The sequence below is a fragment of the Anas platyrhynchos genome, chromosome 1 (genome assembly GCF_047663525.1).
Source record: "Anas platyrhynchos isolate ZD024472 breed Pekin duck chromosome 1, IASCAAS_PekinDuck_T2T, whole genome shotgun sequence".
NCBI classification, from domain to species: domain Eukaryota; kingdom Metazoa; phylum Chordata; class Aves; order Anseriformes; family Anatidae; genus Anas; species Anas platyrhynchos.
Window position 1 is genome coordinate 19,629,591 of NC_092587.1, and position 22,837 is coordinate 19,652,427.

General features: G+C 39.3%; 2 protein-coding genes across 9 annotated transcripts in view; one reads left to right on the forward strand and one right to left on the reverse strand.

Moving 5' to 3' along the window:
• Positions 1-16,669, reverse strand: ALG12 (ALG12 alpha-1,6-mannosyltransferase). 7 transcript variants are annotated; one of them, XR_005266807.2, is made up of 12 exons: positions 16,312-16,453; positions 15,809-15,925; positions 12,175-12,364; positions 11,893-12,025; positions 11,204-11,377; positions 9,448-9,642; positions 8,077-8,180; positions 7,352-7,575; positions 6,423-6,592; positions 6,167-6,242; positions 1,959-2,292; positions 1-895 (listed from the first exon to the last, which is right to left on the reverse strand). XR_005266807.2 is itself a non-coding variant. In XM_072033051.1 (11 exons), exons 3-11 carry the CDS (start codon positions 12,337-12,339, stop codon positions 2,061-2,063), a joined length of 1,473 nt encoding a protein of 490 aa, XP_071889152.1. In that variant the 5' UTR covers positions 12,340-12,352; positions 15,809-15,925; positions 16,531-16,669; the 3' UTR covers positions 1-2,060. The 7 variants fall into 7 exon arrangements, 6 of the variants coding, with proteins under 6 accessions (XP_071889152.1, XP_027314345.1, XP_038037544.1 ...); XM_072033051.1 differs by lacking the exon at positions 16,312-16,453 and adding an exon at positions 16,531-16,669 and having other exon boundaries at positions 1-2,292; positions 12,175-12,352; XM_027458544.3 differs by lacking the exon at positions 16,312-16,453 and adding an exon at positions 16,531-16,669 and having other exon boundaries at positions 1-2,292.
• The window catches only part of CRELD2 (cysteine rich with EGF like domains 2), an 11,984-nt gene continuing 5,663 nt past the window's right edge, over positions 16,517-22,837 (forward strand). For both annotated transcript variants that reach the window (XM_027458555.3, XM_027458565.3), the window contains exons 1-5: positions 16,517-16,993; positions 18,122-18,204; positions 19,082-19,192; positions 21,213-21,304; positions 22,326-22,502. In XM_027458555.3, the coding sequence (XP_027314356.1) occupies positions 16,532-16,993; positions 18,122-18,204; positions 19,082-19,192; positions 21,213-21,304; positions 22,326-22,502 (925 nt within the window). In that variant the 5' untranslated portion in view covers positions 16,517-16,531. The remainder of the gene's footprint in view (positions 16,994-18,121; positions 18,205-19,081; positions 19,193-21,212; positions 21,305-22,325; positions 22,503-22,837) is intronic.

Consider the following 22,837-nt stretch of genomic DNA (forward strand, 5'->3'; position numbering starts at 1 on the left):
TTTTTTTTTTTTTTTTTTTTTTACTGAAAGTGGCCTTTGGGGAAAAACTGCAGTGATCTTTGCTGCAGTTTGACAGGTGCCCCTGTCTTATTCAGAGCGTGGGTTACAGTAACACTCCCAGCCTATGTTGTAGGGGGCTATACTTACTGACTGTCACGTCAGCTACCCAGCCCCTGGTGCTACAGTGCTGCATGGGTCATGATCTACAATCCCAGCCAGGTTTCAGATCGAAGAACTAAGCACTTTCCAAGAACCACATATATAGCTCAAGATGTAACAGGAGAAACTTAGAGACTGCCCAAAACTGCACTTCAGAATCTCTTTTCTGCCTTTTACATATGCATTTTTATTTTCTTTTCTCTCCCCCCAACATATAATTTATATATATACACACACTAAACAGGCCAAATTGAGCTCATAGCTTCTACCTTCAGCAGCACCAAGACTGCGAGCAGTAGTACACACTGCTACCACCGCCAGATATTTGTCTACACCTTGGGCACGATAAATTTCACTTCAGGTTCTCAAGTTACAGCTTACACTGTGGGGGAGTTATATAAAGTAAATGATTAGGCTTTACATATAAGGACTTACATCCTTACTCAAAAGTTTTCCTTCATAGTGTTCCAAGTTCTCAGCTATTTGCACATTTACTTCCTTCTGTATCATGTGAATTAGTTGATGTCCAAATTGGCTCTGAAGGAAGCTGAGTTTTCTTCCAAAGACAAGTCAAATAGATAATACTTCAATGATTGCAATTTCAAGAGGAGCCAGGGACTGGACTGACAAGTTCTGCAGGTCGCCTTTGCCAGATCTTGGTGTGAGGAAGCCTGCACAACAGCCACCCACAGTGGAGCAGGCTCCACCCCACCAGATCAGTTCCTTGATACATAATCTAGAGGATAAAAAGAAAACATGATCCTAAAAACTGAAACATAATGCAGGTAAATGTAGTTCCTGAATGAAATATGCTCAAAGAATGGGAAAAAAAAGTTACTCAATAAGAATTTTTTACTCTTAAGTTCTCAGTCAGCAACAAACAGCTTTCTGCCCATTCTTATTTCACAAATAGTGATTTTTTACACTAGTGCAGTCCCTGTCATGTTACAACTGGTTCTAACTGAAATGTTTTCTTCCTTAGTTTACCCCTTAACTTCTTCCATTCTGCAGTCTAGGCAGACATCCCTAACAAAGACATCTAATAAAGAAGAGATTACAGAACATGCTATGTTACAGCATTTTAATTCCAAAAGGACTATTTAATAAAGAAACAAAACAACACCTATCATCTTCAAGTGTACTTGATTACATATTTTCATAGGTAAACTTTTGTACTGCAAATTAAGATACTGCAGTAGAGGGAAAATACTATTTAAAAAAAAAGTTTCCTGTGAAATCCAAGTTGTACTGCTTATTCATGAACTATTGGAATAAATATAACCAATGCTCAAGTCTGTTACAAGACAGTGCTTGCCAAGAGGTCCAACTGCTTTTTAGGTGAACCTTTCCCTTTAATTAGTTTGGTAGCCCACAGGGCACAATTAGGTATTGTGATGAAGCTACAATGAATATGGCTTTCCTAGGCTGATAACATCATTCAAGTTTCACACAGGCAATCTGACAACTAAGGGGGTTACAGTCCAGCAGATAAATCAAGTAATGCATCTGTGCACACGTAGATTACATATCAAATTATTGCCATAGCACAATCCTGTTCCATAATGTATCTTATATAGGACAATTAGGACATACTTGTGCTGCATTATGAAACAGACAGCTACCCAAACCAAGTAGACAAGTTTTAATTAAGAGCACTAAACTTGGAGGTAGCTTCTCTTAAACACACCTAATAATATCTAACTTGGTATTTGAGTATATATGGACTAGGAATGCATTGTACTATTAATGTAAGAAAGAGGACGGAGCTAAATATCGATAAGTACAAAGATTTTCTGTACCTTTTCACAGAAGCTGAATTGCAGTGCTGGAATGACAATTTTCTGTTGTCATACATTATTCAGTCATCAGCAAAGTTACATCAAAAGACTTAAAATTCACAGTCAGGATGATAAAGGAAGTTTTTCCAACAGTACTAATTTTGGCTTTAAGTTTAAAGTAAAAGGAGGTAGTGCAGTAAGGTTCAGCCCAATTTTACTGATGCCAGGTATATTTGCCAGTGGCCTGTGGGTTGTCTTGTAATGTGATATTTGAAGAGGGTTCGTTTCCATCAGTATGTGTGTGTAAGAAAACATCAGTTGGTCTCCTGGTTTAATATCTTCTCTTTTGTCATACCTGTAAGGAATACAGAAGGCTTGTTTACATTCATACAACTGCAACATTCTCAGTCACATCCCTTTTTAAAATCAATTAGTACTGGGAAAGAAAATGCTATTTTTGAAGAGTTTAGGGAACCAGTTGATCCAGGAAAGTCTTTCTGCTGTTACTGTGGTCTATTTCAGGACTCCTCGAAAATTTCTCATCTAGTACTCTGAGTTTTGTGGAAAAAGCAGCAAAACCTAAGACTGCAGAAAACTCTGGACTTATTTCTAAGTTTTGTTCTACAAGAACTCATGTTTGAATGAGACTTTTTTTTTTTATTTTCAAAAAGAGTTATGAAACACTTCAGCAGAAACCTTTCTTCTGGTATAGAAACATTAAAGTAGGAGCCCCAGAAAAGAGCAGGGAAGAGGCTTCCCTATACACTGCAGGAAGAACAGCCTGGCAATTATAGTGTTAACCCAGCATTGTTATTTGTTCTATTTCCTGATCTACTAAGTGTTAGTCAGGTCACTTTGGGTCAGCTTTTATAAACCTGTTTGAGTACCTTAACACAGATGTTATTAAATATATACACACACATATATATGTATTTTATAAAAGCCAACTACTGAGTTTCCAAACTAACATGTCCACTGATACATTTATTGAAAGGGTTTATATTCAGTCTAGCTGTAGAGAGACTTTAAGTGATGAGAAACCAAGTGACTTAAGCATTTGGCGGGGATGTGAGTAATTCAGGTGTAAGTTCAGTCACTCTGTCTGATCTAAGCTCAGAACTGAGCTGAAGTGTCTTTCTCACAGAGATGTATGAACCTAATTTTCTACATCTTGAGCTTACTGTCCCATGAAGACACCGCGCTATTTCGCAACAGTTATTTATTCATTCACTGAAGATAGGAGAGGCAGGTAGAATTTATAGCCCAAAGGCTAGGATGCTCATACTGGACACTTCAGTCCTAATGGAGTCCTCAATCCAACATCTTCAAAAGGGGAAAGAGTAAGTTAAATCAAGCCCACAACACTCCATAGACCATTGTTTCCTGTATTTCTGAAAGTGCGAGACCTGGGTTCAAATCTTTGGTCTATATTCCAAAAAGATATTCTATGCTAACAATGGGAAACAGTACAGATGGTAGAGGTTAAGTTGCAGGTTACTTACCTTTAGTTTATGACATGACAGTCTCGGGTATCTAACTAACTATATACAGAGTGTTCATATTCTGTAAGCCAAGTGAAGAGTGGCGTAGTTCACCCTTCCTGTTGCCCTTTTCTGCAAACTACTCTCCACCAGCTTTTGTAGCTCCTGTTCTTAGGTGCCTGACTCCTCCCACCCATTTCACAAGTAGCTTCTTCAAGTCTGTGGCTTTTGTTACTGCAGTGGACACCAGTAATAAAGTGGTGCAATCCCAACCCTAACCACTCTTAGATGCACCTAGGAATAAATCCTGGTTGCATCTTCAGCCATGTGTAGCCTTTTTTTTTTTTTTTTTTGAGCTGGCTTCCCACTTGCCTGAATTCTCTATGAAAAACTGGTAACAATAACCTCACTATAATTTTACAGCATTCCCTGAGATAGCAAAGTCACTAACATTTAAGGTATTTAAAGCAACAAGCACTCTAGCGAACTGGAGGATTTGTGTGGATTATTAATGAAATGCAGAAGTAGACCTTGCACACTGAGTAGGTGCTTTCTTCTAAAAATCTTGCACACTAATTTAATCTGCTATTTCTAAAAAGGTTGTAATGCCAGTTAGGATAGTACGTGTGTTCAAGCTGGCAGAAAGAATGAAATACTTCATAGCAGCTTAACCAAGTACTAATTTTGCATTTTTTTCATCAGCAAATAAAAGGCCTTTCATCTGGCTGCAAGCATTTCTGAATTTTATTATTTTTAAAATACTTTAAGCTTACATAGCATATTTATTCCTGGTTCAAAGAGACTGCACTAATTGAAGACAAGATTGTAACACCTGTTCTGTGTAAGAATCTGCACCAAGCCTCTTTCAGTCACCCTTTGAAGAAAAATAATGGATCCCTTGAATTTTTCTTGAGGCATATAGATCTAATCTAAGCACACCACTGAAAGCTTTTAACTTTTAAGACACTTCTATTTGTGGACTGTAGTTATCCTGATGAATCATCAGTCTTCATAGCCACTCCATCCATAAATCTGTCTATGAAGACGGTAGGTTAGATTTCACCTATCTGAAAGACTGTCACATCCTTAGATAAAGAGAAAATGGACAGCTGGTGTCACTAACCCCTGCGCTATTGTGCTGTCAGACAACATGGTAGTCCTGTGTATGATGCTCTGTTGAAGGTTTTGCCTGACCCTTTTTTGTGAAACTTTACGATGAATCAGCCCTCCCTTGAGGCCTTTTTATGATGGGGAAAAGATAAAACTGATACAGACAAAGTACCCTATAGCTGCAAAGCTATGAACCATCCATCAGTGACGGGGATATTATTCATTTGCTTTTCAATTCCACTGCACTACAGCCTTGCAAGCAAAAAGTGAAGGAAAAAAGACAAAAACAAGACATCCAAACAAACAAAAACCCTCACCATCTGAAAAAGCCCATTGAAATTAAGCATTGTTTTAGAAGCAAAGTTGCATTTATAGTCACATTTAAGAGTAGTGCATGTTTAAATATATTCAAAACCAGAATGTAACATTTTAACTATCATACATGCTCCATCACTTGTACTCTAAAAATTTATTGTCTCTTCCTGACTGTTCACGTATTAAAACCTTCTCTAGATTGAACATGTAAAAAAAAAAAAAAAAAAAAGAAATAAACACTGGATTGGTAAATATGACAAATTCAGCTTTTAGCTGTCAGTACCATCACAACATTACAAGAAAGCATAACAATAAAGTAAGGCATAGCAAGCTAGATTATTCCTAGTTGTCCCAGAAGCACAATTTTCCTTCAAGATACTTTTTATCTCAAAACATGCCAATAAATTAACTGTATTTCTTCATTTTATTCTGAACACTTCGGCTGGGAAGAAAACTCCATGTTCTGAATACATCTTAACCGTAAACCAAAATCTGTTTGTACTGCTTTTGTTTTGTGCAAGTATAAAGTGAGGCTTCTCATTTACATTTTAAATTAGAAACTGATTTCAGCTGATGAGGTAGGCCTAAGACCAGAAAGATGTCCTTTTCGGTATATATCCTGAAAAGCAAACAACGCCATTCCACAAAAATATCCTACTATTCGTTTAATAATGATTCTGATTCTTAGTATGGCTTGTACATCACTGCTGCTCATGGTAACAAAGCACTCAACTGCTCTCCCTCAGAGCTAACGAACACGACCAATAATCCACATGACAGCAACTTCAGTACCATCCACTTGAAGGATGTTCCACATTAAAATAGACTTTTAATATTAACACATAGATAAGCCTCACATTGCAACACATCACTTAAAAACAAATAAAATGAGATTTTCCCGCAATTATATATACTGTTCTACCAAGAACAATGTTCTTCTACTTCTGTTTTTTATAAGATCTAGTGAAATACCAAACATAGCTGTATTAAAGATATTTGGGGGTTTAGTAACGTACTTTTTTTTGTTTGTTTGTTTTTTTACACTGTTCTGATATCTTTAGAGATTCTATGATATTCAGGCAAAAAATAACCAATACAATTCAAAAACATTGCAGTGATCAACTCCTCAAGTGGCAGCACTGCATATTTCCAAATTCTTTAAAAATCTCCAAAGATTCACATTGTTCTTGACCTGGCTGAATAAATATGCTGTACCAAAAAACTAATTTGTGATGCTTGCCCTGTGTATATTAAAAAAATAAAAGAAAAAAGGAAAAAAGCAGATGCTAATCTTCAGTTCAAAATACCATGTTCATAACATACCTCCAATCTGAATTGATTTCTAGAAACCGAGAGACTCCTGTTTGTGCTGCAGCCACATCAATATGAACGGAGACCTCTACATAAACAAAAACATTTTAAAATTATTGTAAGAACACTTTATTAAATAAACAGAATAGGAACAGAAAATATGCAAAAAAATAGTACAAAGAAGCAATGTCCAATACATATTAAGATACACTATCACTAAAGTTACATTTGAAATTAGGTGAACATACCTCAGAACGGCTTTACATACCTGCTGTTGAAGGTACCAACTCATGAAGCTTCTGGATTGCTACTCCTCCGGGATAATTGAAATGTGAAACATATAACGATGTCCCTGAATAGGCAGCATTAACTACAAGATGCATTATAACAAAAAAAGATCCAAGTTTATACAGCCAGGACTTCCGATAGTTATTCAGGCTGTTGAGAGGGGGGGGAAAAAAAAAAAAAGAAAAAGAAAAAGAAAAAGAAAAGACTTACTTTTGTTTCATAATGGTTATTTATTATTGTGATAAAACTTTTATGAAAACCCCACTGCTAGGTAATAAAGATCAGTACAAAATTTATTACAATTGTGTATAAGGAATGCATTTATTGTTAATTGCTACAAGACTAGCTTCTAGCGACAAACACATTTCAATATTCTCATTAATAAAGCTATTGAAAGCTTATCAGTAAAACTAAGTATTTCTAAGTTCTAGCTATGAATGTATTCTCCTCCAAATAAGTTCAGAGTTCAACTTAAATTTGTATACTCAGTATACCCAAGTTTAACTATTTAATACAAACTCCATATTTTATAAGCTCCACTTATATATTAAACTACCTTCTGAGGAAAGTTAAGTTAACAGCATACTAGTACCCTGGAACATCTTTTTCTCTGGTGAATAAAATAAACTGAATTGCAATAGCATGATAGAAAAATCAGAACTCTGCTCTTGACTCTGCCATGGACTTGCCAAATTATCCTTCCAAATCCTATCGGTTTTCTTTCTTAGTTTCCCTCACTAGTAGCATGGGTACAATGATGCAGACCTCTTTTCTAGAGCATCTCTACATCTTAAGATAACCCACACTCCAAGATAGAAAGATGTGCATAAAAGTAGTAGTAACAACTTTACTTCCTTTTTTTTTTTTTTTAAACATTTTCACAAAGAAAAAAAGTAATTTCAAACTTACATTCGTGAGCATACTTTAGCAGCCACTATGTTGAAGACCGGGAAAGTATACATGATAAAACGCAACTCTTTGTGTGGGAGAAATGAATACAAGAATATAAAGCCCAGTGCTGGCAAAAGTAATATCCGAGTTCTCTTTTCTGCTGCACCTAAAGGTACAAATATAATGCTGCATCCCAACGCACGAGGCAGGGCTGAATAGAAATACCACAAGAAGGGGGAGGTCTTCAAGGTGAAAAAGGAGAGTTAAGGATGCTCTCACTAGCAAGTAAAGTACCTATTTTTTACAGTAGCATACATAAATTTTGCAAATATGCAGTAGATTTTTTCTGCATCTTACAAATACCCTTTTTTGTATAACACAAATCACTTGGGATATGGTTTACTCCCTTACTCTTTAAGAAATAGAAGTAGTTGCCTAGTTACTTGCCTATTGTCCAGTGAAGATATATCAAACAACGCTAATAATAAGGAAATACAGAAAAATTACAGGGAAGAAACTTGGATTTATACCGGTAGAACATGAAGAAGCAAAAAGAAAAAGTAAACAGAATAAAGTTTAAATTTAAGGAAAGGTCTAAGAAATGGACATTGCCTCATACACTTCAAATAAATTCAACTTTTCATTAAGTATTTCGTCAACACCAAAACTGAGTCTCAAGAATAGGCTTTTGCTTTAACTGACAGTGTTAAAGATCTTTTTCCCCCCAATGTTTCAAAGGATACTCCCCAGTTGGAACTTTTGTTTAAAACTGTATTATACCAGAGCACTTTCCCTTCAGGCCACACGAGTTGTCTCCAGAACAGAGAATCCACAGCCACTGTTAGCCCTGAAAGAATTAAATACAAATCTGAGTGAATTAAAAAACAGAAAACCAAACAAGCACATCCACAGTGCACACTGACTGACAAGAATAACACAAACTGGAACATGTACTGTAAGCCTCACCCAAAGCCACAGAGTAGGTTGAATCTGTCAGTCTTGTAATGGAAATGCAGGAGAGGGAGGCACTTCTTAATGGAAGTCTTAATAGAAGCATGTCAGATAGGAATCTGATTTGAGACTTTCCCCCACTCCAACCCCAGGTGTGAAATACAATGGTTTAATTAAAGTTTGTTTTAAAAAGAATGTTAGAGCATTAAGTATAATGAATGGTAAGAAATATGTTTTAACTTAAATGATACTAAGTGGATTTTTATTGTAAAGCTGATAAGTTAAGAATTCTGTTACTATTTATTAGGTGGGAGGGAAGAATGATAAGGGATTAAAGGCAGACAAAGAGCAGCAAATCCATCAGTCCCATCTCCTCCACTCAGCTCTGTGAGAATTGCTCTGGTTATTTGCAAACTTTGCCAAGGTGAGATTGGGAGTACTAGTCAAAATTCCCATTGGGCTTCTTACACTATGAGGTACCTCCAAACGCACATGCAATGATTATTCATTGTTTCTACTGTCCACACTGTGCAAAGCACAGCACACTACCAGAGTTCATCATCAGCCATCTGATGACAGCATTTTTATTAGGTAGGCTGGCAGAAAAGCTTACTTATGTGCACAAGCTTTCTGTGAAAATTTCTCAAACTATTGCAGATAATCACACAAGCTGTTCAAATTAATGTAATAAAGAAACAGCAAAACAAAAGAGAATTTTCTGAAACCTCAAGCACCCACAAAGCTGAACTGTGACACTCCCCACAACCCTTTTGCTCAGCATCTATGTCTGTCACACTTCCATTTTATCCAGGTTTCATTTGTCATCACAGCAATACATACTACAGTTGATGATGCACCTGTGACTGAAGACAGGTACTAATTATACTGAACTAAACATGCACATCCAAGCCAGGACTTTAGATACTGTAAGCATCTAAAGGCAGAGGTCATAGAATCTTTCTACAGCTCTGTGCACAATTAGTTCCTAACTCACAAACATTCTAAGAAATAATTATGTTTGCGGTGTTACTAGCAAATGGGATCACACACAAAAAAACAAAGCCACAAGGGCCAGGTCACCAGAGAAGACAGGCAAATCTCCAGAATTCCGCTAAATTTAGCACGTGGCTTTTTTTTTTTTTGCCCCTTAAGCAAATACTTACCCAAACAAAAAATTCCAGCAGGAACAGCATGGGAAAGCACCTTTAAAACGGAGACTCTTTTAGTTAATAATGTTACCAGAAGCATGAGGCCTAAGAATATGGCGAGCTCTGATCTGAAGATTATAATTGCCAAAGCTGAGAACCAAACAAACTGCCTCTGCTTCTGCTGTATCCAATATGTCAATGCCAGCAACACTGTAAAAATAAAACAAAACTGTCTGAATCTTTTGTTTCCTACAAGGTAATGCTTTTATTAATACAGGCACCTTGTTACTCAAACTTCCCACCCCTTGCCACCTTGGTCTTCCTATTATTTCTGGTCCAGACATTCTCCCTCATCAGAGAAACTAATAAAAGAAATATGATTTAGAAAAAACAAGCAACATACTATAGCTGATGATTAAGTAATTAGGAAAAGCATAACCAGTGAAGGAACAGCTGGCAACTCTTTCTAAACAGTACATTTAATAGCTTTTGATCCCCATCTCCTTCAAACTTAAGGGAGTACTAAAAGCCTTTCAAACTAAGGCTCATAATTATTATTGCTCAATATCTGCTGAAGAGTTAGGTTTCTCTCCCCAGGGAAGTGGTCATGGCACCGAGCCTGCTGAAGTTCAAGAATCATTTGGACAATGCTCTCAGACACATGGTCTGGTTTTTTTTGGGTGGTCCTTTAGGGGACCCAGGAGTTGGACGCAATGATCCTTGTGGGTCCCTTCCAACTCGGCTATTCTATGATTCTTCTCTTGGATAAGCATAACCTCTATTAATGAGAACTGGAACCCACTTCAAATATGAAAACGAGACTACCGACGATCACTGAGGAAGAAGGAACTCTAAATCCATTTGCATGGTTAGCCAGAGATGCACCCTATCTCCACAGATGAAGTTACCTCTTCATTTTTACAGTTCAAATCACACGATAACACTGACTACACTGTAAAGCAGTCATGAACCCTAAGCAAAATACAAGAGAACAATACCAGTTGATTACTTGTGAAACAGTAACAGTACAGACACATAAATGAACTTATATTTTCTAATATCTACAAAAATGATCTGGAAAGTTTGCTACTATACAATGTTTATTTGACAATTCAATCATTCTTTGTACTGTTTTCAGTTCAGCTCTACACAGGTTCTTATACCAACCTCATGATTTTATTAGCTGAACAGCTTCCACTGAAGCATTAAGTGACTAAGCTAATATCTGTCATATGCGGTTATTTTTTCCTCTTGTCATCTCTGGGAAAAAACTTGTATGTGTAAGGGTAGGGTTTTGATCTTGATTTTTTTTTTCCTGTCTCTTTAAGTGTACAAACTGCTACATTTAACTCCAGAAGAGGAAGGTGGAGAGTTTGCTGTGGGAGTCTGTTACAGAGTCTCATGAGAAAGCTGTTTCCTGTGTAGATTAAGTTCACAGATTTTCTTTTTTCTTTTTTTTTTTAAACTGCAGGTGTACCTACTGCCTTTTCAATGCCTCTGTTTTATGCAGAGATGTGTACTCAAGACTGTCTGACAAACTCCATGTATATTCAGATTCAATACAACTAGATTCAACAGTCATTGTAAGCATGCACAGTAAAAAAGAAAAAAGCCACACTTGCTTAAGTTTTCTCACCTCATTATCACACCACGTAACCAAGTATATATATATATAAATTTGGTCTAACCATACTTTTTTCTATATTTTAACTATCCACACGAGATTTTTTTTTTTTTTATATTTTAAAATTATTTCTATGCAAATACTTACCAAAAGGAAGTGCAAACACATTAGGAAGGGTTCGTGTACAGTAAAACATCAAATGAAACTGAGTAACAGTTATGAGACAAAAGACGGTTGATGTAGTTGCTCCAAACTGCTTTCTAACTTCTTTTTGCAACTTCCATAGTGTGTAAATCACACTGAGCCCCAAGCTTCCTCGGACTATTAGAAGAAAAAAAGTAGGAAAATATGAGTGATATCAGATTGATCTCTCATGGACAAACATGTAATTAATAGGAAGCTATTAAGAATAATACAAAAGATCTCACAATATAAGCCACTCTAAAGAAGAAGAAAAACACCTACCCACATTAATTTATTTAGTTTAACCCACTTTTAACTTGCCTGATACTTTTCCACAGAGGTCAATGCTTCTATGCCCAAGTCAAACAATACTTTCTGAAGTCTTCATGCAAGTATACATGAGAATGTATTCTCTGAAGACATTTGCTTCTTCTACACTGTTAGACATCTGTTAGCAAAAAACTTTCTCTGTGCTGCTAATTAGTCCAAAAAACAGAGGTGAAATTTGGCTCTAAGTAACTATAGTTTGCAAAATCCCTCATTACAAAAAAGAGTTTTAATCACTGATCCAAACACTGACTGTTACAACAACGTTAAACATTAAAACAAGTTTGAATATATGTATGTTTACTACTGGACTGAAGTTCTCATACCTATCAGCTGGGAGTAAAACTTGGACATTTTAAACAGAGAGAGTACGTATATAGCAGGGCTGGAAAGAGCAGCGATAAAAATTGGTCCAAGGAACGTTCTTGGGACAACTCCAGGAAATTCATGATGGTCATACTGCAAAAGGGAAAACATAAGTAAGATAGCCAAACCAGAAAGAAAGGAAAATCAGGATAAATCATATTCATGTTGCATGTATCCTACTCATACAGAAGGATGTTGCAGGCTTTAACAGCATCCACAAAAGAACACTTTTTTCAACTCACCTTATCCAAGTCCAGCTGGTGGTACACAACATCGTGGATGGCCTGTAGGTTAAAGCTTTCCTCCACTTTTGTGAATGGACAGACAGTTAAATGAACAAAGGCCACAACAATCATCATCAGCAGCAGTGGGAATGACCTCCCACTCGAGCTCCTCTTCTGAGCCATCCTGGGACTGAAACTTGCATATATTCTATTATTGTTAAAGGTTAAAAGACCATACATTAATAAAACATCATGAAGCAAGCAAACTAACAAACGAGATTGATAAGCTTGGTTCATACAGGAAGAAAAAGTACTACAGTACTGTACAAGTCTAAACAAAGAATCATTTGAATCACGTATCACAATTTCCGTATGCATTCAATGAATAACATAGATAGTAAAGACATATTCAGGCTGCGTTTCAGGATTTGTGCTGTCTTCTGCAAGTGCAAAGACTTAATTTTCAATCTACAAGACATCAGACAACACAGACCCTATTTAAGGAGACATTTCCCTTTGTGCCCCATACTGCCACCACTGCCAAGAGCACCATCTCAATTATGTCTGTGTTTTGTGGGAGAGACAGCTTTGTAATTTACTCTCACTTTAATCTCACACTGGAATTACACACGATCTTTAGAACATACTATCTCTCTTGTCTGGGACTCTGAAGTTCGTGGGAGAAGAGGCTTGAGAATGATTAATTGTTCGGAACAGAGTACTTTGAACTTTTGAGTTTGCTAACTTGCCAGTGGCTAGGTCTAGAATCGGCAAGAAAAGGATGAATCCCCCTTGGCACCCACACCATGACTGGGTCAGCATCATCCGAACCCAGACCTTTACACTCCTACTTGGAAATAAAGGCCATCTGTCCCCTGTGCTTTGTTTCATGACTCTATGGTGACCCATACTTATGGTATTATCTGTGGTGTATTTTAGGCAACATCCAGGGCACATGAAGCACAGGTATTTTAATGATTATGCAGCTCATCTTTACTAGATTCAGTTTACAGAACAGTAAAAAGAAGAAAAATTTCTGTTGCATGTCCATTTCGAGCAAAAACATAGTAGTCTACTTTCTATTAATTTAAGCTTCCCGCTTTTCTGAGTTTACAGTTTACTAAGAGACAAGATTTTGTTTTGTGAACAGAACAAGAATAAACTTTTAACCTAACATCTTTAAAGTACAATTGGGATTTTGGTGAGAGATGTTTACTTCTGTGTTTTGGTAGACCAAACAGATGTAAGATAGCTGGCAAATTTATTAAGATTACTTAGCAACTGCCTCCTAGAGTTACCTTTGGTACATCCAATTGATACATCCTGCTCATTAGTAAAAATAAACAGATAAAGCAACCTAAACATTCCTTTTTTCCACAGCTAACACCAGTTAATCCTGAAATTTATGTAATCCCTGTAAATTGTATGTATCTACATATTATACTATATATACACACACGCATTCCTACATTTATCATGTAATAATTTTCTACTTCTTGTAATTCCTACTGCTATGAAGCTCTAATCCCAGGCACAAAGACAGAGTTCTGTGGTAAGTCTTATAGTTTTTGGATTGATTTGCGATATTACGAGCTTAAGTAAACACAACATCCCAGGAAGAAGAACATCTTTTTATCCTGTGCCTAGTATTTTAAAACATAAACAACAGGAAAAAAAATACAGGGATGGATAAAATTAAGTTATGCTAAGGCAGAATCATTGTTCCACAGAAGCAGTAAAAGAAATATTGGACTACCACCAGCAGCACTTAGAGAAGTGCTTGGTAGGAATTAAGCCTCTGTGCAGTGCATCTCGCGCACATTCTTGCCTCTGGAAAGCTCTCTTGTTGAATTCTTCCATTAGGTACAGAGACATCTCACATTTCTGGCCAAATCCACCCAAGAGAAAAATGGACACTGAAGGATCAGTCTAGCTCAGGCTATACAGCAAAACAGGCATTTGAACAACGTGACTTTCACATGAAGCAGATGGAGCACAGCAGCAGGTTGGGTTTTCCTCAATGACAATTCTCAGCTCAACATTTCAGATATTTTGGGTTCTTTTACAAGAATTTTTGGGTCCTAGGTGTCAAACAGCTTTATGTTTTCATTCTTAATTACATCATCTGCCTAAGAAAAAAGTTTCTAGTATAGACTGCTACTGCTATCTTTAACTGATCAGCACATAACCCCTTCTAAATTGCAGTGAAGCTGCATATCCCAAACACAGTTTATCACAATACTCCCCCCGAATCTTGTTGACTCCAGTCCTAGCATATGCCTGAAGTAAGCAAGCTTGCCAGCATACTCATAGATTTTCAAGATAACTGTATGCATTATACATACTAAAATTCCCTAAAGGGAAACACACTAGAAGATTAAAAAAAAAGAGCATGAAGACAACACCTAGGTTTCTGAGATAAAGTCTAACAAATTTAGTGATCATGTCAAGTCTCAAGATAACCAGCTCTGTCAAACTGATGTTGGCAAAGCTTAAGATTCAAGTGGAATTTATCAGACAACTAGACGCCGAATTTGATGTTTAGAATAAATTTGCTACATAAACACAAAATGCATGCAATTTACAGCTTTTATTTTTAAAAGCACAAAAACATAATTTCACTTAATAAAGAATTTTAAATAATGACCGATAGAGGAATATAGTAAGCAAATACAAATATTTTCACATCATTAACATTCTGACAACTTTCGAAGAATCTTAATCAGAGCTACACAACACAGCAGTACTTATATCTTCCCCCTCCCCCCCCACACCTCCCAAAGGTCTGCCTCAAGATTGAATCTTGAAAGGCAGAGATTTTCAATGCGAGGAATTCACCCCTTCCTGGAATTGAGTGTCAACATTTTTTTTCCTCATTAGAAAAGCCTAGAACATTTTTTCCCCAAGCAGACTTTTTCAATACTTTTTCTGTGGAAGCGTCATTAGTTCCAAGAATGGACTTTTTAATCTTCTCATGAACAATCCATTATATTTGGCTCACTTATGTGTTTTGGGCACGCTTTGGGATAATTATGTTAAGAGCTTGGCGGCCAACCCGAATGCTGAACCTATCTGCAGAGACTGCATTTCACCCCCTCACATGCTCTGTCTGGGAGCATCCAGGCAGAACCACCAAGAGCATCCCAACATGAGGTCCTCCCCTTTTGGCTTGATCTAGCTTGTGTAGAATGTACACAGTATTATCAATAATTTTTATGTTATTGCCATGCTTACATAGCTGTTTCAACTTTGCTTTAAAGCTGACCTCCAAAAGAAGTCAGATTTAAGCCTTGTAGTTGCTGGGATCACTTTTTCTTCTTTTATAAAAAGGAAGATGACCGTTGCTATTTTATATACGTATCCTCACAAGTCTAGGGACTTAGTAAAAGGAAGAAAAAGCAACGGAGATGAGAAATTTCAGCCAAGAAACGAAGACTGTGACAGTACCAGCCACGAAGGCACTACGCAGTTACGCAGAAGATGTTAACTCTTGGGACTGAGGAGATGACCCAGAATGCTACAGATTCCAAAACCAACCAGCAAAAACCAACCCACCCCCCCGCCCCCCACCCGCCCTGCCGCTGGGTGACCACCGAGGCCATCCACACAGCCTGCGGCCCCCCTCTAGCGGCGGCGGCGGGCACCAGCCTACCTCTGTGTCAGCCGGGGGGGAGCAGCGTGCGGGGCCGGGCCACCTGCAGCCGCCCGGCTCTCTCCTCCTTCCTTCAGCCGTCAGTGACCGAGGTGCAGCGACGTCGCGGCTACTGAGCTGTGAACAGAGCAAACCCTTAACGAAGGGCGCTGCGTGCCACACGTGACAGCCCTAATTAGCAATTAACACCTTCCTTCTGTGCTGGAGGCCCTCTGCCTTGCTCAGCAGCCACACAGCGGACGCCTGCAGCCGGTCCGTGCGCCCCCAGCGCTAATCGCGAAGCTGAGACCGCAGCCCCCGCGCCCCCAGGCCTCTCTCCGCGCCTTCACCTCCCCCCGCCGCGCCCCGCACAGCCGGGGAACGCCTCGGGGGCCGCCCCCCCACCCCGGCCCACCTCAGGGACCCGCTTGCAGGAGCCCGCTCTGAGCCCAGGGCGGGGCCGGCCGCTGCCTCCCCTCCCCCCTCCCCCCTCCGCCCCCCCGTGTCCCGGCCCCGTCCCTCACTCGCTGCCGCCGCCTCACAGCGGGCGCCGCCGGAACGGGGATGAGGGACGCCGCGCCCACGTGACCCGCCCCCCCGGCGGCCATGTTAGGTGAGGGCACAGCACGTTCCGCCCCCCCCCCCCAGCCCCACACGCATCCCCTCTATTCTGAAGCAGCCGCCGAGGAGAAATGGCGGCCAGCTCTGAAGCCGGCGCGGGGAGCGCGGCTGCCCTCACCCACCATGGCGACGCGGCGCTCAGCCGCTGGGCGCCACCCCGCCACCCCCGGCTCCCAGCGCACGCGGGGGGCTCCGATTGGCCCGCAGCGTGGCGGGCGCCGGTTGGACCACGTCCCTCCTCTCCGCTGCCTCCACCAATGGGCGCCGGCGGGCCGAGCGTGCGGGCGGCTGACGCGGAAATCCGAATGGGGCTCGCGGGCCGCTGCCTCCCCGGTTGCTACGGTGGCCGGGGCGGGGCCAAGCCGCGCCGGGCGGGCCGGGCTGAGGCGCTTGGCGCTCGCTGAGGCGCTGAGGCGGCTGCGGGCTCCCCCCGGCCCCGCCATGGGGTCCGGCCCCGCGCCGCGCCCGGCCCTGCTGCTGCTGCTGCTGGCCCTGGTGGTGCTGCTGCCGCCGCTCCCTGCCGCCGGTGAGCGGCGCCGCCTGGCGTGCTCCACCTGCCGGGGCATCGTGGACAGGTTCAACCAGGTGCGGGGTGGGGGTGGTGCCGAGGTGGGGTTCCAGCCGCGGGGTGGTTTTGGTGTTTTAATGGGGAGGGAGGGGCTCGTGGTGTGGGGTGTGGGGTAGGGTGTTGGTGGAGGGCACCGTGCCCTAAAAGTTGGGCCCCTCGCTGCCAGAAGGACATCGAGGCCCTGGAGTGTGGCCACAGAAGGGCTGCGGAGCTGGTGAGGGGCCTGGGGCACAGGTCCTGTGAGGAGCGGCTGAGGGAGCTGGGGGTGTTTGGTCTGGAGAAAAGGAGGCTCAGGGCAGACCTTATTGCTCTCAACAGGTACCTGAAAGGAAGGTGTGGGGAGCTGGGGGTCGGCCTCTTCTCACAGGGATATAGTGACAGGGCCAGAGGGAATGGCCTCAAGTTGCTCCAGGGGAGGTTCAGGTTGGAAATGAGGAGCCATTTCTGCTCAGCAAGAGCAGTCAGGCACTGGGACAGGTTGCCCAGGGAGGTGTTGGAGTCACCGTCCTTGGAGGTGTTTAAGAAAAGGTTAGACATGGTGCTTAGTTACATGGTTTAGTGGGCAGTAGTGGTGCTTGGGGGATGGTTAGACCAGATGGTCTTGGAGGCCTTTTCCAACTCTAATGGTTCTACAATTCTCTGCATGTTGTCACCTGCAACAATCTTGCATTGTGGCAGAGGCAGCAAGGGACCTCTGTAGCTTGGGACAGATACTTAATACTTTTTGTGCTTGTGTTCGCTGTTGTATGCTTGAACTTCTGTTTTTTTTTTTTTACAAGGCATATTTAGAGGAGTACTGGCTGTAACTCAGGAAGGTGTGCAGGTCACACCGAATTATTGTTGCCTTTTTACATATTAAAGTTACAACATAGCAAAGTTTGGGCTAAATACTATCAAAATGGAATGAAGCAGAGGGCCCATTTGACTTTTTAATAAAGTTCCTAATAAGTTAAGACTCTCCCATAGTCATGTCTATGTGTTATAGCGCAAGATGCTTTTTTTTTTTTTTATTGAACAATTTGATCGTCAGCTTCAGAATTTTACTGAAGTTTCTGCAATGACATAGAAGTGTTTAATGCTGCTGTTCACTTTTGTTAGAAACAAACTATATTACTTAAATTCTTTTGGTGCTTTTCGCTTACCAGGGATTAGCAGATACTGCAAAGAAGAACTTTGGTGGTGGAAATACTGCCTGGGAAGAGAAGACGTTGTCGAAGTATGAGTCCAGGTAAACTGTCTCAGCGCTTCAGCTTCAGTAGCGTTTCATGTCTGCTGCATGTAACTTTGCAGAACTGGTGTTCATCTGGTACTTGAATATTGAATGTAGCAGCTAATGTTTCATATGTCCAAATTCTGAATTCATTTTGACTAAAATGTAGCAGATTACATTGTATCTGCAGTTTAAAATGAAGATTGACATCCCTTGTTAACACTTTGATTTGTATTGCTTCTGAAAACAACAAAAGTGAATACCATTGTTGGTCATGGTATTTTTTATTTACCCAGTGGAGTCCTAAAGTGACAGTTTTAAATAATGGTCCATAGTTAATTGTTTGTCTTAAAAGGGATGTACATATCTTAGTGTACTGCAGTACTTGGTTTAGAATTAAAGCAGTAACAGCTCCGTATTCAGTATTTTAGCACTGAATAGGAAACTGTTCAGGCTAAGATTACTGTACTCCTTTTCATTTATGTTTGATGACTGAGCAGTATCTCAAATTCAGTTTTTATTCTTAATTGGAATACTGAAAAACAAGGGTGGGATTTCTGAACCTCAGTTACTGTCCAGCTACATGGGCTTTTATCGTATATTAGCAATACCTAAATTTTACTGTTGAGCTTGTTAGAAAACTCTTATCAACGTACAGTTTGCAAGCATAAGTGCAAGCAAGCTGAAGCTTTTCTTGTGGTTGTCCTAATCTTCTTAGTTACCAGAATAAAGAACTAATGAACTTTACTATATTTGCTTTGTCTTGGAACTAGTTCAGAACACACTCTAAACCGATAAAGTATCTTAGGCTGAAGTCTAGCTTCTGTAACATGTTTTGTGTGGTGCCAAGTAATATTTTAAAATTAAAATCATGACTTTTCTTCTCTGCTTGTAGTGAAATTCGTCTTGTAGAGATCATAGAGAATCTCTGTGACAGCAGTAACTTTGAATGTAACAACATGGTAGAGGAGCATGAGGAACATATAGAGAAATGGTGGTTCAAACTGTAAGTATCAATTTTTCTGTGTAGATCTCTGTGCTGATAAACATCAAAGAGGATGAAATATTAACGGTATATTTGGTACCTGGTCAATAGGAATATATTCGTTGTAGCACAGAGATGGAAAGTGTATAATTATAAGTCCACTTTATTCTCCTGTCAATTGCAGAGTACAGGTAGCTGTGGAGGTTCCAAGAGTCATCACGAGGCAACTCGGAGCTGTGCATTCCAAATTTAATTCAGTGCTGCTAATTGCAGCCACTTCTGAATGAAAGTAGTGTTCAGCTATACAACAGCAGAAAGTTAAGAGAACATCTATACACATTTTGGATGAAAAAGAAAGCTTGATAGGATATTTTGTTTACTCAAAGTGAGTAATACTCATTCTCTTATTCAGAGATAACAAAATCATTAAGTGGGTGTTCTTTTTATTACCTTGAGTTGATAAGGTACTAGATCAAGATTTTTCCAGTCCCTGTATTGTTTTCATGGTATAGGAATGCTTTTGGTATTGGAATACGTGACTATCAGGTAGTGATACTGAGTGGTTTGTGTTGGGGATCATACAATGTGGATGAAGGAGCTGGAAATTCATGTAGAGAGTAGCTCATCTACTTTTTCTGTGTCCCCTGCAGAGGTGGACAACCTCCAGTCAGGTGTAATTCAATAGGGTGAACTATCATGAATTACTTCATCACTGGATAAGGATTTTTGATAATCCATTTTTTTTAATGTTTGCTTTATTGCTTCATACTTCTACCTTGCTGTGCGGTACTGAGTATACATTTAACAGTCAAACTAAGGAAAGGGGAGTTAAGCAAGCTAGATCAAACAAGACTGCTTCAGAGAATGCTCTAAAATTTGCAGGACTGAAAGAAACTGATCTTAAATAGAGAATTTGACCAAGTAGACTTCCTAAAATCTAAAAAAAAACACCAAAAAAACAAACAAAAAAAAACATTGTTTTTTGGAAAGCTTCCTTATTTAAGAGATCTGTTGAGTGCAGTTGATCAATTTTGCCTTCTGTCCTTTAATCTAAAAATGTCATTCAGATTGTGAGTTTCCAAAGACAGTTTCTTTGGCTATGGATACCTTAAATCTTTTTTAACAAGGTCTCAGTAGGTTTACTTTTCAGGGTCTGGGCCTTGGAGTGAATACAATCAGCTCTAATAGTTTAGAAGGAGAAGGTGTACATGCCACAGGAGTTGCTGAAGACATAACTTCTTTCAGACTTCATAATTTCTAAACCTTCCTTATGGCTTTCCTTTGTTAAGTTTCTGGAATTTAGTGTCTGTGTGATACCGAGATCTTTTGTTTGTCATTTGAAACTGCAGCAGTCCTTGTGCTTGCTTGCAAAATAATACTTAGTGATTTTATTATTAATCAGGTGTATACTCTAGTGCTAGAGTATCACATAACTATAATATCTTAATATAAAAAATCTTTCTGAAATATTACTTGATTCGTGCTAAAAAAAGTAAAAATAGGAAGACGAATTTTAATGTGCACCTTACCATGAAGTCAGGTTGGCTATAAGTTGAACAAATGTTAATATCTGTCCTGGGTTCTCTTCCATGTAGTTGAGGTAAGCACACAACTGTTATCTTTAAGAGGAATATATAAATATGACTGTTTAAACTATTTACGAATTTTCCCTTAAGGTAAGGTGCTTAAAAAAAAAAAAAAAAAAAAAGGAGGGGGGTCAAGGTGACATTGAAGTCATTTTGTTGGTCATATTTCACTTTTTCATAAATATAAAATTTAGGTAGAGTCTAGTAACAAATAGTAAATTAAAAAACAAACAAACAAAAACTTACATTAAAAAGTCTTCCAGTTACTAGGGGGACTCGTAGTAGTTGGTTCCTGAAATAAGGTAGTCGTAATTTCAGAAGAGAAAACATAGGTTTCTAATCTCATGTCATATACAACAGATTTTTTGGATGACAGTGTGCAGGTTCATTTTTGTTAGTTGACTGTTAAAAAATGTAATTCTTTTAATTTGTAAATGAATGTCTTTCATACACAGAAAGAAGAAGTATCCTGATTTGTTTAAGTGGTTTTGCATAGAAACAATAGAAGTTTGTTGCCCAGCTGGAACTTATGGACCAGATTGCCTTGGTAATTTTTCTTTTAAAAAATATAGTCACAGATGTGTTCTTCTTCAACCATTTGTTTGTCTCAGTCTTTCATAACAAGGACATGAAGTATGATATTTTGCTTGAGAGAGTAGCTGCTGTGTAGTATGTACCTGCCTGCTGCATGGTGCTTAGCTGCCTTGTGAGCTTCCTGCCTGAAGAAAGGTATTTAAGGCATGAAGTAATGTATAAAGCTGTATGGTACTCGTGCAGAATCCATCTGATTAACGTTTACATCTACTCTTGACCTCTGCTTCAAGTTTCTCTGTGGTGAAGTCAGTTGTTTAGGTGACTTTTCAGAAGGTATACAGGCAACAGTCCTTGAGTGGTTTCAAGACTAAATCAGACAAAACGCTCTTGGGGATTAAAGGAAGAAATTCACAACTGAGAATGAGTTAAAAAGAGAGTGGGAGAAATAGGTGGGGGACAGTTGTATTAAAAGTAAGGTCTATGATGCAAAAGTAATCACTTTAAAAAAAAAAAAAAAAAAAGGAGTTTTGGCCACTGAGGTTTGTATAATTTATAAATCTGTAAACCCTTGCACTTGTTGCAGGTCAGTTTTGTCCTCTTACACTGACAGTTACTGAAAATGAAGTGTTATTTCCTGACATCAATCCAACAATCCTAAGTTACTGTTTGCTAGTAGATTCTTTCGACAGCAGTGCGACCATCCTTAGATATCTGTAATAAAGACACCAACTTTAGCCAGCAAAAATAGATAAAACTAGAAGTTACGGTCGTTAGCCATAACAAATTTTATAACTAAGCTTCCCTGGAGATTGTTTTGAGTGTCCTTATACTTGGATATATTAGCATTTTGTGTTCCATGCCTTCTGGTTGCTCTGAAGAGAAAAAGATTTTGAAAATTGGTTACTGTTAAGGGTATATACTTTTACATCGTACTGTCTATGCAGAGGGAGGCACTTAGGGTGGTTGTGGCTGAGAATAGGAAGTTATTTCTTGTAACATCTAATTTTTTAAAAAGTGTTTTTCATCCTTTCAAGCTTGTCGTGGTGGATCAGAAAGACCCTGTCATGGAAATGGTCACTGTGATGGGGACGGAACCCGTGGTGGAGATGGTTCCTGTAGCTGCAACAAGGAGTATACAGGAGAATTTTGTTTGGACTGTACTAGTGGTTACTATAGTACCTTGAGAAATGACACACATTCTGTTTGTACAGGTAATAAAATCTTAGATGTATGCAAAGATCTTTGTCTTCTAATTTTAGTTTTTGTAAACAAAAGTAGAAACAATTCTACCAGACAAATTAATAACAGAAAGTAGTTACAGGAAAATAATCTGATTGCTCAGCTTTGTCCATAAAGGACATGCCAGTCATTTTGGTGGAATTCTAAGAATTTGGTAAGTCACCTTCCCAGACTGCCCTTGATTTTTTCCCCCATTCCTTCCACTTCCTTTCTTTAAATTAAGAAGCAGAATTCATGTATATTGTGAGGGAGATGAGAAGGGCGAGCAAGCTTTGTGCTTTTTTTTTTGTTTGTTTTATAAGGTCCC

What these genes read in the sequence shown, in the direction of transcription:
- ALG12 (XM_072033051.1), bottom strand. Translation starts at nt 12,339, where the DNA reads ATGGCTCAGAAGAGGAGCTCGAGTGGGAGGTCATTCCCACTGCTGCTG. An exon ending in TGTGTTTGCACTTCCTTTTG is followed by an intron (nt 9,643 to 11,203) that starts GTAAGTATTTGC and finishes TTATTTTTACAG; the next exon opens with TGTTGCTGGCATTGACATAT. An exon ending in GTTGGTACCTTCAACAGCAG is followed by an intron (nt 6,243 to 6,422) that starts GTATGTAAAGCC and finishes TTGTTTATGTAG; the next exon opens with AGGTCTCCGTTCATATTGAT.